General features: G+C 56.1%; 1 protein-coding gene across 3 annotated transcripts in view; it reads left to right on the plus strand.

Moving 5' to 3' along the window:
- The first annotated feature begins 3,898 nt into the window (after nucleotides 1-3,898).
- Nucleotides 3,899-13,630, plus strand: part of SLC30A3 (solute carrier family 30 member 3) — a 40,908-nt gene continuing 31,176 nt past the window's right edge. The window contains exon 1 of one of the 3 annotated variants that reach the window (XM_061626520.1): nucleotides 3,899-4,142. In XM_061626520.1, the coding sequence (XP_061482504.1) occupies nucleotides 4,045-4,142 (98 nt within the window). In that variant the 5' untranslated portion in view covers nucleotides 3,899-4,044. Of the gene's footprint in view, nucleotides 4,143-5,896; nucleotides 5,942-10,139; nucleotides 10,224-13,630 lie in introns of those variants that run through there. The other 2 variants (XM_061626522.1, XM_061626521.1) reach the window with 2 other exon arrangements.

Here is a 13,630-nt window from a genome sequence, read left to right on the forward strand (position 1 = left end):
AGCTGCCGCAGGGGTTTCAATCCGCTGTCAGGACAGCTTCTCTGCGCAGAAGGCGCGCCTGCTTGTGACACAGGGAGAGTTTTGCCCCCAAGCGCAACGACCGCGGCCGCCGGCGCCAAGGCAGCGCTCCGGGCGCCTCCCTGCCCGCCTCTCCCTCGCCAGCTTGGGGCATTCTCAAAGTCTCCGCATCGGGCTCCGGTGCCCCGAGGGAAGACGTTCTCGCCGGCTGACCCTGAATCTGACGGCGAGAAATGCGGGTGGCTGAAAGGGTTCCCTCGCACCGGTCTTTGCAGAGGCGAAGGAGAGGGCCGCGACCGCCCAGAGCCCGCCAGAGAGCCCACCGCTCAGGGCAGGAGGGAGAGGCGGGCAGGCCGTGTGCTCTTCGCCCGGCGCACCCTCGAGGTACAGCCGGAGGCAGCGCCTGGGCGGTTCGACTCCGGCGGTCTGGAAAGGAGGCGGCCTTGCCTGGCGAAAAGGGGGGCTGGCGGCCCCAGATGCCTCCGCGCGCTTCTTTCTTTCTGCTTCGTTTCGTTTTATGAACCGTCTTTCAATAATAATACAAAAGCTCCGGTCATAAAGCACGCGGTAAAGCTGAAGCATCCTAAAGCAGCTCTCTGCCTTCCGGTGTCCCTCTCTGGTGCTTCCGCGCCTTGGAGGGATAGAGTGGAGCAATCTCTTGGGCTCCATGGGGCTACTTTGGTAATGAATAATGCAAACACATTTAAAAGTTTGTACGATTTTGGAAATTTAAACCAGGTAGCAAAAATGGCAACAAGAATACAACATATCCCAACAAAATATGAGAATTATTATATTCTGAAGACATATCTTAAAGTCCCAGGCATCCAACAAGGCAACAGAGCAGACGTTGCTTGCAGAAAAGTCCACCGTAGGAAGATGGGGGATTCCCATTCACAAAACCTTAAAGCCCTAAATAAAATACAAGCTAAATACAAATACATAAAGCCACTAAAACGAATTTACTCTTCCGTTCTCTCCTACACACATAAATTAAAATCCCTGATCTCTATGTATGGATGTGAAAGTTGGACAGTGAAAAAGCGGGTTAGAGAAAAATGAACTCATTTGAAATGTGGTGCTGGAGGAGAGCTTTGCGCATACCATGGACTGCGAAAAAGACAAATAATTGGGTGTCAGAACAAATTAAACCAGAACTATCACTAGAAGCTAAAATGATGAAACTGAGGTTATCATACTTTGGACACATCATGACAAGACATGATTCACTAGAAAAGACAATCATGCTGGGGAAAACAGCAGGGAGTAGAAAAAGAGGAAGGCCAAACAAGAGATGGATTGATTCCATAAAGGAAGCCACAGACCTGAACTTACAAGATCTGAACAGGGTGGCTCATGACAGATGCTCCTGGAGGTCACTGATTCATAGGGTCGCCGTAAGTCGTAATTGACTTGAAGGGACATAACAACAAACCTAATTCAAGGTGACTGTCCTTTTAATGGTGTGGCTGCATTTGGAATACCGTGTACAGTTCTGGTCAATTCACCTCAAAAGAGAGATTGTGAAGCTGGAAAAGGTTCAGAAAAGGGCAACCAAAATAATCAAGGGGATGGAGCTCTCCCCTAGAGGAGGAAAGGTTGCAGCATTTGGGGCTTTTTCGTTTAGAGAAAAGGCGACGTGATAGGAGTGTATTAAATTATGCATGGCATGGAGAGAGTGGATAGAGATTTTTTTTTTCTCCCCCTGGTATAACACTAGAACTCGCGGACTTCCCATGAAGCTGAACGTTGGCCCATTCAGGGCAGACAAAAGAAAGTCCTCCTTTACACCGCGCATAATTCAACGATGGAATTCACTCCCAGAGGAGGCCATGATAACCACCAATTTGCGTGGCTTTCGAAGAGGAATAGACAAATCCCTGGAGGAGGCGGAGCCTGTCAGTGGCTACTAGCCACAATGGCTTTGAGGGAGGGGAGGGCACGGCTCTTGCGGTCCAGCCCTGCTGGCGGGCTTCCCAGAGAAGGCAGGCGGCTGGCCGCTGTGAGAACAGGGTGCGGGACTGGGTGGGTCACTGGCCTGACTCAGCGGTAGGGCTCCGACGGGGAGGGCGGGAGATACATCTAATCAATGTGTCTGTATGTTCTCTCGGCCCGCCGCCCAGCCCGCAGCACCTTCTCCGGACCCTGCTGGGAGTGGGGCTGCTACCTCTGGATCCCCCTGCCCTCCAGAAATGAAGGCAGCCTCTTTGCCCCCTCTCCACAGCCGCTGCCTCCCCCAACGCCACCGCTCCTCCTCCTCCGCAGGAAGATGTCCCACCACGGCCCCGCGGGGCGGCCAAAGGGTCCTGGGGCGCCTTGGGGGCTGCGGGCTGCAAGGGGGCCTGTGGAAATGCCAACCGGGGAGGGGGCCCGGGTGTATTCGTTGCTTCCGTTTCCCTTCCCCCTTCAGTGCAAAGAGAGGCGGATTCATTCAGGCAGAAAAAGACTCTCCTCGCCCCGGGGCAAATCAGCGCCAGTCCCGCACACACAACCGCCTCTCTGCGCGAAGCAAGGCTTCCGCACCGACCCTCGGACCCTGCGGAAGGCGACGGGGGCGCCCTCATTCATCCGGAGCCCCAAATGGACGTGGAGATTTCTGCTGCAGGCGGAGGCGGCCTTCTCTGCAGGGGACTCTCAGCGCGGTCTCCGAGGTCCCCGCCGACTCCCCGTCAGCCCGCTCGGAGATGGGGCTCCAGGTGTGACTGCGCCCAAGGGCCATTTCTCTCCTATTCCCCCCCCCCGCGAGCAATAGGCGCCATTTCCCCTTACTACCTTCCTGACCCGCTACAGAGCAAAGCAACAAAGGGGTGAACTTTGCCAGCCCTGGTTTTCGTCCGATGAGAAAAATACTCGGCGGTGCCTGTTTATTTCACTGCAGTCCGCACCGTCATGACGCCAGGAATAAAAGGGCTCCTCTTCGGCGAAGCACATTGTCTTGGGCATCATATGCACCATTTTGTGGTGGGGGGAATGAGCAGGGGCGTGCCCCCTTCTGGATGGGGCCATTTCTGCCTGGGGCTGACGGCCCCTGGATGTTGGCCCCAAGGCCCGGCCCAGGGCCCCCAGGCGAACGGGAGGGAGCCGGTCAGCGCGCAGCCCCACAGCTCTGCCTTCGCCTTCCCTCGATGAGGAGGGGGCTGCTGGGGGTGCAATTCCAGACAATGGGGCGGCGCAGTCGGGATCTGCCTGGGCTCGCACGCGGATGGTCTCGGAGGGTCGCCTCCTGTCCCGCCGCGGGTAGCGGGAGGAATATACAGAGTGCCCCCACGCCGATTTATAGCAGTCCCATGACGACTTATCTACGAAGACTCACCACGCCGCCGTCTCTGCGGCCCCGGCCCCCCGCGCGGTTGTTCCGGTCACCTTCCTGCCTCACGGGCGGCAACTCCGCGCACCAGCTAAGCGCCGCGGCTGGATGATGGCGGCGGTGACCGTTCCTCTTTCGCGGCTCGCGCGGGTTCCCTCGCTGGGCCAGGCGGAGGTCCCCGCGAGAGGAGCGCCTTGCAGCAGAGCGTGCCTGCCCGGACGTCAGCCCCGGGGCCCAGTCGCGGGCCTCCCCCCACTCTTGGGAGGAACCAGCGCAAGGGAGCGGGGTCCCCTTTCCCCAGGGAGCCCAGCCGTCGCGGAGGGTCGGATTAGACGACCGCCAAGGCCCCCTCCCACCTCCGAGGGCCCTGGTGGCCTCTGGGAAGCGCCCACGGAGATCTCCTTCCTTCCGCGGGAGCCACGACGGGGAGGGGTCCCCGCGCTGAAGAGAAGAGGAGAGGCAGGTCCGGGCGGGGGCGGGGTGACTGGATGCCTGCAGGGGCGGGGCCTGGAAAGTGAGGGGCGGGGACAGCTTCCCCCGCCGCCCCCGTCTGTGCTTCCACCCGGACCTCTCCAGGGCGCCGCTGGCCGGGCTGCAGCTGCACGAAGAGTGCCCTCCGCCTGGCACGTGGAGAGTCTCGAGTCCATCTCTGCTTGAGGGCGCACCGGAGCCCAGGCAGCCCTGCGGCCAGCCTGCGGGCCTCTTCCTTTCTGCGCGCAATGGAGCCCCCAGCGCCTGCCAGCCGAGACCCGTCGGAGACCGCTTGCTTGGTGGGCAGCCGCAGTAGCCGCGGCGCCAGCAGCCTGCGCCTAAAGAGGTAAGGGCTACCCTCAGCAGGATGCCCTCCCCTCCCCTCCCCCGCCCCCCCCAGCCCGCCCCCCATGCCCTCCCAGAGTCGCTTCCGTGCTCACCCTCGGAGCCGACCGCACGGCAAAAGACCCGCAGCCTGATCCGCTTTGGGACCTCTTTTTCCTCGGAAACTAGTCCACAATCTGGACTGTGTCCACATGCGTCCTCCACACATACAAACAGGCACCCGCTCTCTCCAGCGCCGCCTCGGCCAGCAAAGCGGCCTCGCCCTTGGGTCGCCGTCCTCTCTGGACAGCCTTCCCTTCGCCCCAGGGCCACCAGGGCTGCCCTCCCCTCCTGTCGAGCAAGGAGCATCGCCCACGCCTCTCTCCTCCCGAGTCCTGGCCCTGCAGACAGGCAGCCCGCAGGTCGCCCTCTTTCCACCGGCTCTCCCCCGCTCCTCCCTCCCCCCCTCCTCGGGAAAACCCTTCGCCCTCATCCACTTCTGGAGAGCGCCGGAGGAGGGGGGCGGTGTCGTCTTGAGCTGTTCCCCCCTTACAGCCGGGGAGCCGGTTCTACATCCCCGCAGTTCCAGGACCTCCTTTGATTTAACCCCCCCCGCTCCTCTCGACGGCTCCCTGGGAATTCCACAGCAGTGGGACGTGAGCGGCGAGAGGGGAAGGCGCAAAAGTGTGGACGGAGAAAGGGGGGGGAGCGAGGGAGCGCGCCTTCTTCCTGGTGGGGGGGGGACTCCTTTTCTCATTTGCTTTTGCTATATTGATACCCCTGGGCCTGTCGCTCACTTTTCTCTGCCCTCAAGACGGGGGAGTGGGGAGGGGGCGCTTCCGTGACTGCCTCCGGGGAGCCCACAGGAACCTTTCCTTGAGGCTGCTGCAGTGACGACACCCCCCCCCCGCCGCCGCCGCCGCACCAAAGACAAGTGGGTGCTCAATGGAGTTCGCAGTCGTTGCGAGGCCGGACCCCCCGCCCGAGAAAAGGCCCGCGCGCGTGTTGCGCAGGACGTGCAACATGCTGGAAACGCCACGGACCCTTCGAGGAGCCCCCCTCCCCCCTCCATACCCACCACCGCTCCTGCGGGGGGGAATCGCCACCGAGGGAGAGGCAGGGATCCTCCAAGCCGCCCAGCTGTGAGGGGCGCCCTAAGGACGGGGCGGAGGGCAGGGAGATGGGCCGCAATGGGGCAGTCTGGCCGGGCAGTGCCCCTCCGGGAGCGCTCTGTCCAAAGAGGGCAATGCCAGGGCTGGGCTCCCGCCCTCCGCCTCCAGGCGCTCGCCTCCTCCCCGCCTGCCTCCTTGGCACCCGAGGGCTCGTTTGCCTGGCGCCCAGCTGACTCTCGCGTGTGCCAGCCCGGGCAGCTGAGCGGTGGGCTGGCGGAGCCTGCTCGGGGAGAGGGTGGCCGCCGCCTGGTCTGGTGCTGGGGAGGGGGCGGCAGGCGGGGGCCAAACAAGCCCGCGGGGCGGGCAGCTCCCAGCCAGGCCCAGCCGGCAGGAAGATCGCCTGGTCGGCAGCAAGGGCAGGCCTGCCTTCTTCCTACTGGAAGACCAGCTCCGCTGGGGTCCGACTGCAGGCCTGAGGGGAGAGAGATCCACCAGGCTGCCCATCTTTACTTGACGCTCCTCTACCTGTCTCCCTTCCCTTGGGACCCGATCTTCCCAGGGAGGTGCCCTCGCCCCCAGCCCTCCTCCTCCATCCCTCTGGCGTGGGGCGAAGGACCGAGCCTGGCTCTTGCACCTCGAGCTTAGGCTGCAACCTAATAAGCGTCTACTCAGAAGTAAGCTCCATTGGTTCAATGGGACTTACTCCCAGGTAAGTGTGCATTGGATCGCAGCCTTAGCTATCTAGAACAAGGGGAGCCTTTCCTACCAACTACGCATTTCTATCAAGAAATCAATCAATCAAGAAAGGCGCTTTTACTCTTTTGGAAACAGTAAGCAGTGATTTGAAGGCAGGTCAAACCCCGCTCCTTCCAGGTCAGTCCAAGGGCACATGGAGCCGCTGCATCTCGGTGAGGTTCTGCCAGACTCAGTGGGTGTGCGGAGCGGAGGGGAGCGGAGGGATCAGCCAAGGAAAGCCCCCCGCACCCCCACAGGCCTCTCAGCTCCGCCAGGGAGCCGCAAAGAGCTGCTCTCAAACTCGCGCCGATTAGGGCCTGGGCTTGTAATGGGGTGGCGGGGGGGGGGAGGCAATTACCTGCTACCACTGTCTCCCAGCGCCCGTTTTAGCCGCTACTCAGCTAACCTCCATCGCTGCTTTGCCAGCGCCCTCCTTGCTCGTGTGAAACTGAAGCCGGGTTGGTTGAGCGCAAGTCCCAGAAACTGCCGGGCTTCCCCTGCCTTTTCATTCTCACTGGTTATTCAATTCTTTATTTATTCTTACAGTTCTATCCCGCCTTCCTCCAAGAAGCTTAAGAGCCTACATGGCTCTCCTCCCTCCCCATTTTATCCTCACAACAACCCTTTGAGGTAGGTTAGCCTGAGGGACTGTCACAGGCCCGCGGTCACCCAGCCAGCTTCATGGCCGGGCTGGGAGTTGAACCCCGGTCCTACTCCGACCCTCTAACCACTATGCCAGGCGGCTCTCTGGAGGGAGGGGGGTCATGCAACGGCCCCTGATCCTCCCCCCGCTGAGGCTGCCAGAAGCCTCCAGCCTGGGGAGGGGGTCCTGGGTCTGATCCAGACCCCCGCCTCACCCCAGCAGCTGGCTCACGCTTCACCCCTGTCTCGTCGTGGGGGAGGGATTGTCCTTCCTGCCCTCCTCCGCAAGGCCCGACGGCGGACTCTGGTGTGTGTGGGGGCATAGCACCCAGCCATCCCCTCCCGCGGGGCCTTTCTGTGCTCTTGGGAGGATCCTGTCAAGGTCTCTCTGGGCGGGATCCCGCCTTCAGCAGCCCTCCCACGCACAAGTCCAGCAGGAAGACCCCCGGTGCCCAGGCCCTGCGGAGCGTCCGGCTGAGCCTCCCACTGCCCTGGTTCCAGCTGCCACGTGCCGTCCCCTTCCTTTTATCTATCCCCACTCCATCCGCATAGGGGACCCCCACCGAGTGGGATGGGGGCGTCTCGCTGGCTCTCGCTCCACCGTCCCGGACTCAAGAATCCTCGACGGTCGTCGCCCTAACCCGCCGGGGCTGGGCCTCAGCAGCCAGGAGGGCTCCGCCACTAACTCCCAGCGCAGCCCAGGCCAAGGGAACGGGCTCCCTCCGCCCCCACGCAGACTCCGAGTAGGCGAGGCTGCCTCGCAGCAGCCCCCCCCCGCCGGGATCCAGGCCACGGTGCCGGAACTCAGGAGGGAGGGGGCCCGTGCCTGGCTTGTTTCTCTGTAGGCGTCCACACAAACACCCCATTCAGGCCCGCGTGTTCTGGCCTCCGGTTCACGGGAGGGGGGTTGCTTCCTGCTCTATCTTGCGCTATGGAAAGGCAGGGAATGTTTCTGCTTTGGCCCCGCGTGGCATGCCGAGGCGAGTCCTCCCCCAAGTCCCCCCATCCTCTCTCATGTGCCGGAGGGGGGAGCCTGTCTGGGCGGGGGGAGGGAGCAGGAGTGCGTGGAGGCAGGCGGCGGAGAGCTGAGCAGCGGGGTGGGGAGGGGGTGGGGAGGGGGAATAAAGGGGGCCGTTTGGGAGGCGCCCAGGCGGCTGGCCCCGTCTTGCTCTGCTCCCCGCCGGCCACCCTGTCCCGCCCTCTTGGCGTCCGTCAGCAAGTACAGGTCATGGGTGGGAGGACGCCTTCGCGAGTACAGGTTTCCACGTGGGTGGATTGCACCTTCCCTCACTTCAGACATTTTGCTAAACACGCGGGTGCCGGGAGTGGGGCTACCTGGTGGGTCAACCCCCTTCTGGCTGAAAGGAAGAGCCAGGCTGGGGAGGGCTACTAATCGCCTGTGGTCAGGGGGGGGATATTTTCTTCAAAACTTGTGTGTGAGAGTTCAGATTCTGCCATTTGTCCTGCAGACAACCCCCTCCCCGCTGCTTTTCCATATTTGTAAAACTTGGGATTGTTATGTACATTTGTATAGATATTAGCAGAGATCGTCAACGGTCTGAGCTGTGGGTGTGCCAGTGTGTGCATTTACCTAAGTGGCAGGCGTTTACTCTGCATTAGGATCACTGAGAATTAAAACTTAGTAAAATAAGAAAAGCTACATAGTAGATAGGAAAGGCATACCTAGTTCTAACTAGGCTTGGGAGTCGCCCTCATGGCCCAGGGGAGAGAGAGCAGAGACAAAGGTGTCTCCTCTCTCCTCGGACAGTCGGACAGTCGAAGAAGAGAAGAGAGGAAAGGGCAGAAGGAGGAGGGGCAGATAAGCTTCCCTGAGCATATCAGTCTGTAATGGAAGGAAGTCAGAGCATCCCATAAAGGTAGCCAAGCCTATCCATCTGGAGGACCCTAACTCTATCTCCCTTCTGGAGCATAAACAAAAGAACAAAGCAGGAGTTGCTCATGCCCCACTTCCAACAGGGATGCCCCACACAGTCAGTACTCTGAGTGCTGCTCTCCATGGGAACCCTGCCAGGAATTTCCCCGGAATATGCCTCTCCGCCTGCCTCCCCCAAATCAGAAGCAGGGGCTGATTCCTCCAGTGGCCTGCAGAATGGTCTGGCAGGCGTTGACTTAGGAGGCAAAGGCCCCCTTGCCCGCCTCAAGGCCGCAGAGAGTGCTGGTAGGGGGCAAGGGGTGGGCACTTATTTTGAGATGCACACCTCCAGTTCCTTATTTCCTTATGATAACACACACAGGCAATTCTTGGCATGGGGGGCTTGCATACTTTAGAGCAACCTTGAGAGCCAAAACGGCGCAAGAGTGTTCTGTAAAAGACTATCTCCTGCTGCTGTGGGGGTGCTTCCTTTGGGTATCGCCCCCCTCCTTATCTGTAAGTGTACCCTGGGGGAATCCTGTATTCAGGCATGGTGGGCTTTGCAGCCTGGAAATCCTGGAGAGCCATTGCAGATGGACTAGCGGTCTGACTCAGTAAAAGTTTCCTGCATTGCTAGGGTTGACTCTGGGCCTTTCTGCCACCTCCTTCCTGGTCAGTCCAGGAAAGGCCAAGCCTTCTCTTGCCGAATATGCCCACCCCCCAAGCTCTGCTGTCCGCTTGGCCCAGCAGCTCCTGGGCTCAGCTGCCTCTTCTGTTGATCCCTTCTGATAGCAGGGCATTTCCTCACAGTGTGCAGCCACCGTGGCAAGATCTGGTGAGGTGGGTCTTGTGGTTTTCCAGCTTCTGCTGGAGTGGAAGGTGATTAAATCTCCCAGCAGCCCCAGGAGATGCTCTGTGGTTACTGAACCCTCCCTGGCTATTAATTACCTCCCCAGCATGGCTCTGCAGGGCTTTATCTGGAGTGCTTGTCTCGCATCTGCCTTGTCAGGCCAGCCGCTGACAAAAGGCCCCGCCCACTCCGAGGCAATGTGAAGAGGCGTGATTAACCAGTGAGAGGCAGGCCAGGGCCAGGCTGCAGCAGAAGACTCACATTACTCAGGAAGACCACTCTTCATGCTGGGCTTGGGGTTTACTTGTGATGCTGAACTGATTCTGGTTCTGGGCATTTTGTTGTACTCTGGAATGTGCCACTGTCCAAAATCTCCCGGGTGGGAGATACCTTGACAAATACTGATACCTTGACAAATTAAGATGCATTTTCCCCTTAGGATAGCCAGTGAATCACAAGACACTGAATACAGGTTTGTAGAAAGGCATTGTGATATCAGTAATCTTGGGGTTTGATCCATTCCCTAATGATTCCTAACATGGAGTTTACCTTTTCCTCAGTCACACACCAGGTTGACATTTTCCCATCTAAGTATCGCCCAACCCCCAAATCCTGTTGGAAATGTTGGATGCTGCTCAAACTGCATGGGTTTGCATGGGGTTACAAAGGTCGATAGAGAGGAGACCTCCTGGCTCCTAGGCTGTACCTGTCCTTTGACCTCCTGCTAACTCTTCCTTCCTGTGTAAACTGATCTTCCTCCTCCCTTGTCTTGAGAGAGATGAGAGTTATTCCCTTTGTCTCTCTCTTCACAGCATGAGGGCAAATGCTGGGCTCACTGTTTGCATCTCCCACTTAACTAGATAGATAGATGCAGAATGCTTTCCTATTAAGGTATGTATTTCCTGAATAGAGTAGTTTTTTGGGTTTGAAGCCTGAAGCCTCAGTGTGACTAATTCCAGGGAAGGTGTGCAAGCATTCCAACAAACACACAAAGCTCACTCAAGGGCTTCTTTGCAACTCTGCAACAAATCCCTTCCCTGGTTGCTCACCACTAGCGGTGTATATGTGAGAGTAGGATTTTTTGCCCCAGCGCTGGTTTACACACCACTTTACACATACTTGCATTTGCCATTTTAATGCCTGTTCACCTGGTTTGGATCCCTTTAGAACTCTTCACAGTTCATTTGAGCTTTCATCACCCTGAATTAACTGTTGTCATAATAATAATATGCAAAGTTGGCCAGTTGCCCGCTCAGCCCGAGCTCCAGATCATTTATTATTGTGTCCCAATGCAGATTCTCTCTCTGCAGGTGGAAACACACTTAGAATAATAGAACTTACTGTTCTGCTGTTCTCCACCTGAAAATGGGCACACTACGCTAGTCAAACCCTGCCCCTTTTTACTCTAAAACCTGGTGGGATCAGCTTGAGTACTTTTTTAAGTACTTGAGTACTCACCGGGGCAGCTGGACGCCCAAGAAAATCAGGACATTCCCCTCCCAACAACAAACATATGAAACTATAGACCTGGTTGCAGATGCAATTCAGCTGGCTTTGAGGAGACTGGAATTTAACACAGAAAATGCAGTTACTTGTACCACAGATAAAGCCACCATTAAGAGCTATTATGTGTATTGTTATTTAATTTTTGTAGATTGTATTTTGTATTGTTTTATTGATGCATTTTTATATTGTATTTATATTTGTGTTTTTTGTAAGCTGCCTTGAGGGCCTTTGGCCAAAAGGTGGGGTATAAATAAACTAATAATAATAATAATAATAATAATAATAATAATAATAATAATAATAAAAAGGTATTATTCAGCTTCAAATAGATTTTGCAACTGATTGGCAGATCAACCCATTCCCACTCCAGGTGTGGCCAATGGAAATGCTTTGCTGTGGCGACTGATGTGTTCACAGCCTGTGTGCATGATTGGGCGCTGTGATGTTCCTATATATTAGTGTATATATGGTACGTGCTAGTTGTTTAGAGTATACATGGTAAGTAGTGAAAGAGGAGGGGGAGTGAATGGGCAATAGAATGCTTGATGATTGGCTGAATGTTTAAAATGGCTGACAGTATAAATGAAAGGATGACAGGTAAATCTGGGTGAATGTGAGGTGGTGAATTGTGGAATCTGGGGGGAGAAGAGAAAGAGTGGATTGCTTGGTGGGGTTTGAGAGAGTTGTTTGCCAGGAGAGCGTGGAGAAGGAGGGGGGTGGAGTTCGGATTAGTATTGAGTAAAACCATATGCTTATGTGCCTTAAGAAGAAATCTTGTTAATCTTGTTAGCTTTGTTATCTGTAATAAATACTTAATTTGGTTTATCAAAGGCCTGATCCTTGGCTGGGGTTTCACAGACCAGAAGGGAGGGTAAGGTAATGACCAAGGCTGAAGGGAACTGTAACAAATGGTGGCAGCGGTGAAGAGAATAACAATACCAGTATTCAGAGTCTCTGGGAATACTAGTATTGGGACGTTACTGGTGGTTGCCTAGCAGGGGGATCTGTTGAGATCTGTGCTAGAGCGGGGAGAGAAATCATAAGAGAGAGCGGTCCGGACTGGTGGAGTCCCTGGTGGTGCCTAGAGACAGGCAGTAACCACGAGCAGGTAGGAACCTGACAGGGAGAGCCAGGGAAGGACGCCTCACAGGCGCCCCCCCCAATATCTCATCCTCTGGGAGAGCTGTCCATTTATTCTGTTCTTTAACCAATTTCTCATCCATAACAGGATCTGTCCTCTTATTCCATGCTGCAGAGTTTAAAGGGACTTTGTTAAAAGTTTTTGGGAAGTCCACTGTTTGGTAACTATTGGACACCCCCTTCCAATGCTTGTTGTCACTCAAAAAACTCCAAAAGTGGTGCGAGGCAGGTCTTCCCTCTGCAGAAACTGTGCAGTTTCTGACCCAGCAAGTCTTCTTGTTCTGTGTGCTTTACAATTCTATTTTTCTATTTTTTAATATTGTTTCTCACAGACAGATCGATGATACTATGCTAGGGATCATAGCAAATGAGCCATAAAGGCCACGCTGGGTGGTTTTGGATTGTACTGATGATTTGGATCAGTTTCAGACTAGTTTCTGACCTAGGTTTGGGACAGAAGCAGCCTTGGTCATCCTGGTAGGTGGTGTAAGTTGGGACTGGATCGGGGGGGGGAGCAACCCTATTGTTTCTTCTGGACTTCTCAGTAGCTCATCCCTAAAGCCAGATTATGTGGGGTGATTTCCCTAAAAGGCAGCTTATATGTCTTTTCAATAAATAAAGTCATTAGAATTAGTATATGACAACAACCAGCTCTCTGGATTTCCTGAGTCTCCCATCAGTTCCTTTCAAAAGACTGATATCATGTTGCCTGCTTTCCACTCCCCCAGGAGCAGGACTCTGTAAAAAGCACTCAGAGGGGCACTGGGGTCTGCAGAATTTGGAAATGTTTGGCAATGTCTATAAGGTAGCAGATGAGGAAGGGGGCATTTCACTGCGTGTGTTTTGTGGGGGCTGTGCAGGACTGGGGCTGTGGGTGGGGATGATGAGGTTTGTGTAGGCTGGAAGAGCTCCACCTCTCCTCCGGCAAGCTGTCCTAAACAGCTGTTCTCCACAAAAAAAACAGATTCTGTACTGCTGGCTGTGCATGTGCATTATGCCAGGCTGGCCCTGCTGCTGTCGGCTTGAGTGTGCTCTGGACGTTGGGCCAGCTTTGCTTGTGCATCCCTCTGGCCCTGATCTTCTGTCCATCCAAAGGTTCACTGCTGGCCCTGAGGGAGCAGGGGTGGGGATTGCATTCAGAACTGGCTTGCAATCCCTTGTGCTGCTCATCTGCTCTCAGTTGTACATCAAGACCAGCAGCAAAGCCCAAAATTCAGACACTGAAAGAGCCAAGGAGAGGAAGGGCAGTCCTGACTAACAGGTGGCTTCATGCCGTGAGAATCCTGGGATTGTCCTTGGCCACATGCTGTGGGTATGATGTCTTCACTTGGTCATGAAGACATGGGCTGGATCGTGAACAGGACAGTCCACACTTACTCTTGGCCTTAGTTCCCATCTGCAGATGGGTGGTGGTGACAATCAATGGCACAGCCCGTGCTGTGGTCAATGTCAGGCACTTCCTTTGCTCAGGGGAATGTCCTCATCTGAGGATCCCAGCCACAGCACTTTCTGCAAGCTGTGAAGCAGATCCTGAAGCTTCAGAGCTCACAGGGAAGATGCAGGCTGAGACCTGTGGGCCCCCAAGCCAGAGCTTATGTTGCTTGTGCAATGTTCACCCAGCATTTGATTTCCAACCTAAGAAGTACATGTGA

The sequence above is a fragment of the Rhineura floridana genome, chromosome 4 (genome assembly GCF_030035675.1).
Source record: "Rhineura floridana isolate rRhiFlo1 chromosome 4, rRhiFlo1.hap2, whole genome shotgun sequence".
Lineage (NCBI taxonomy): Eukaryota > Metazoa > Chordata > Lepidosauria > Squamata > Rhineuridae > Rhineura > Rhineura floridana.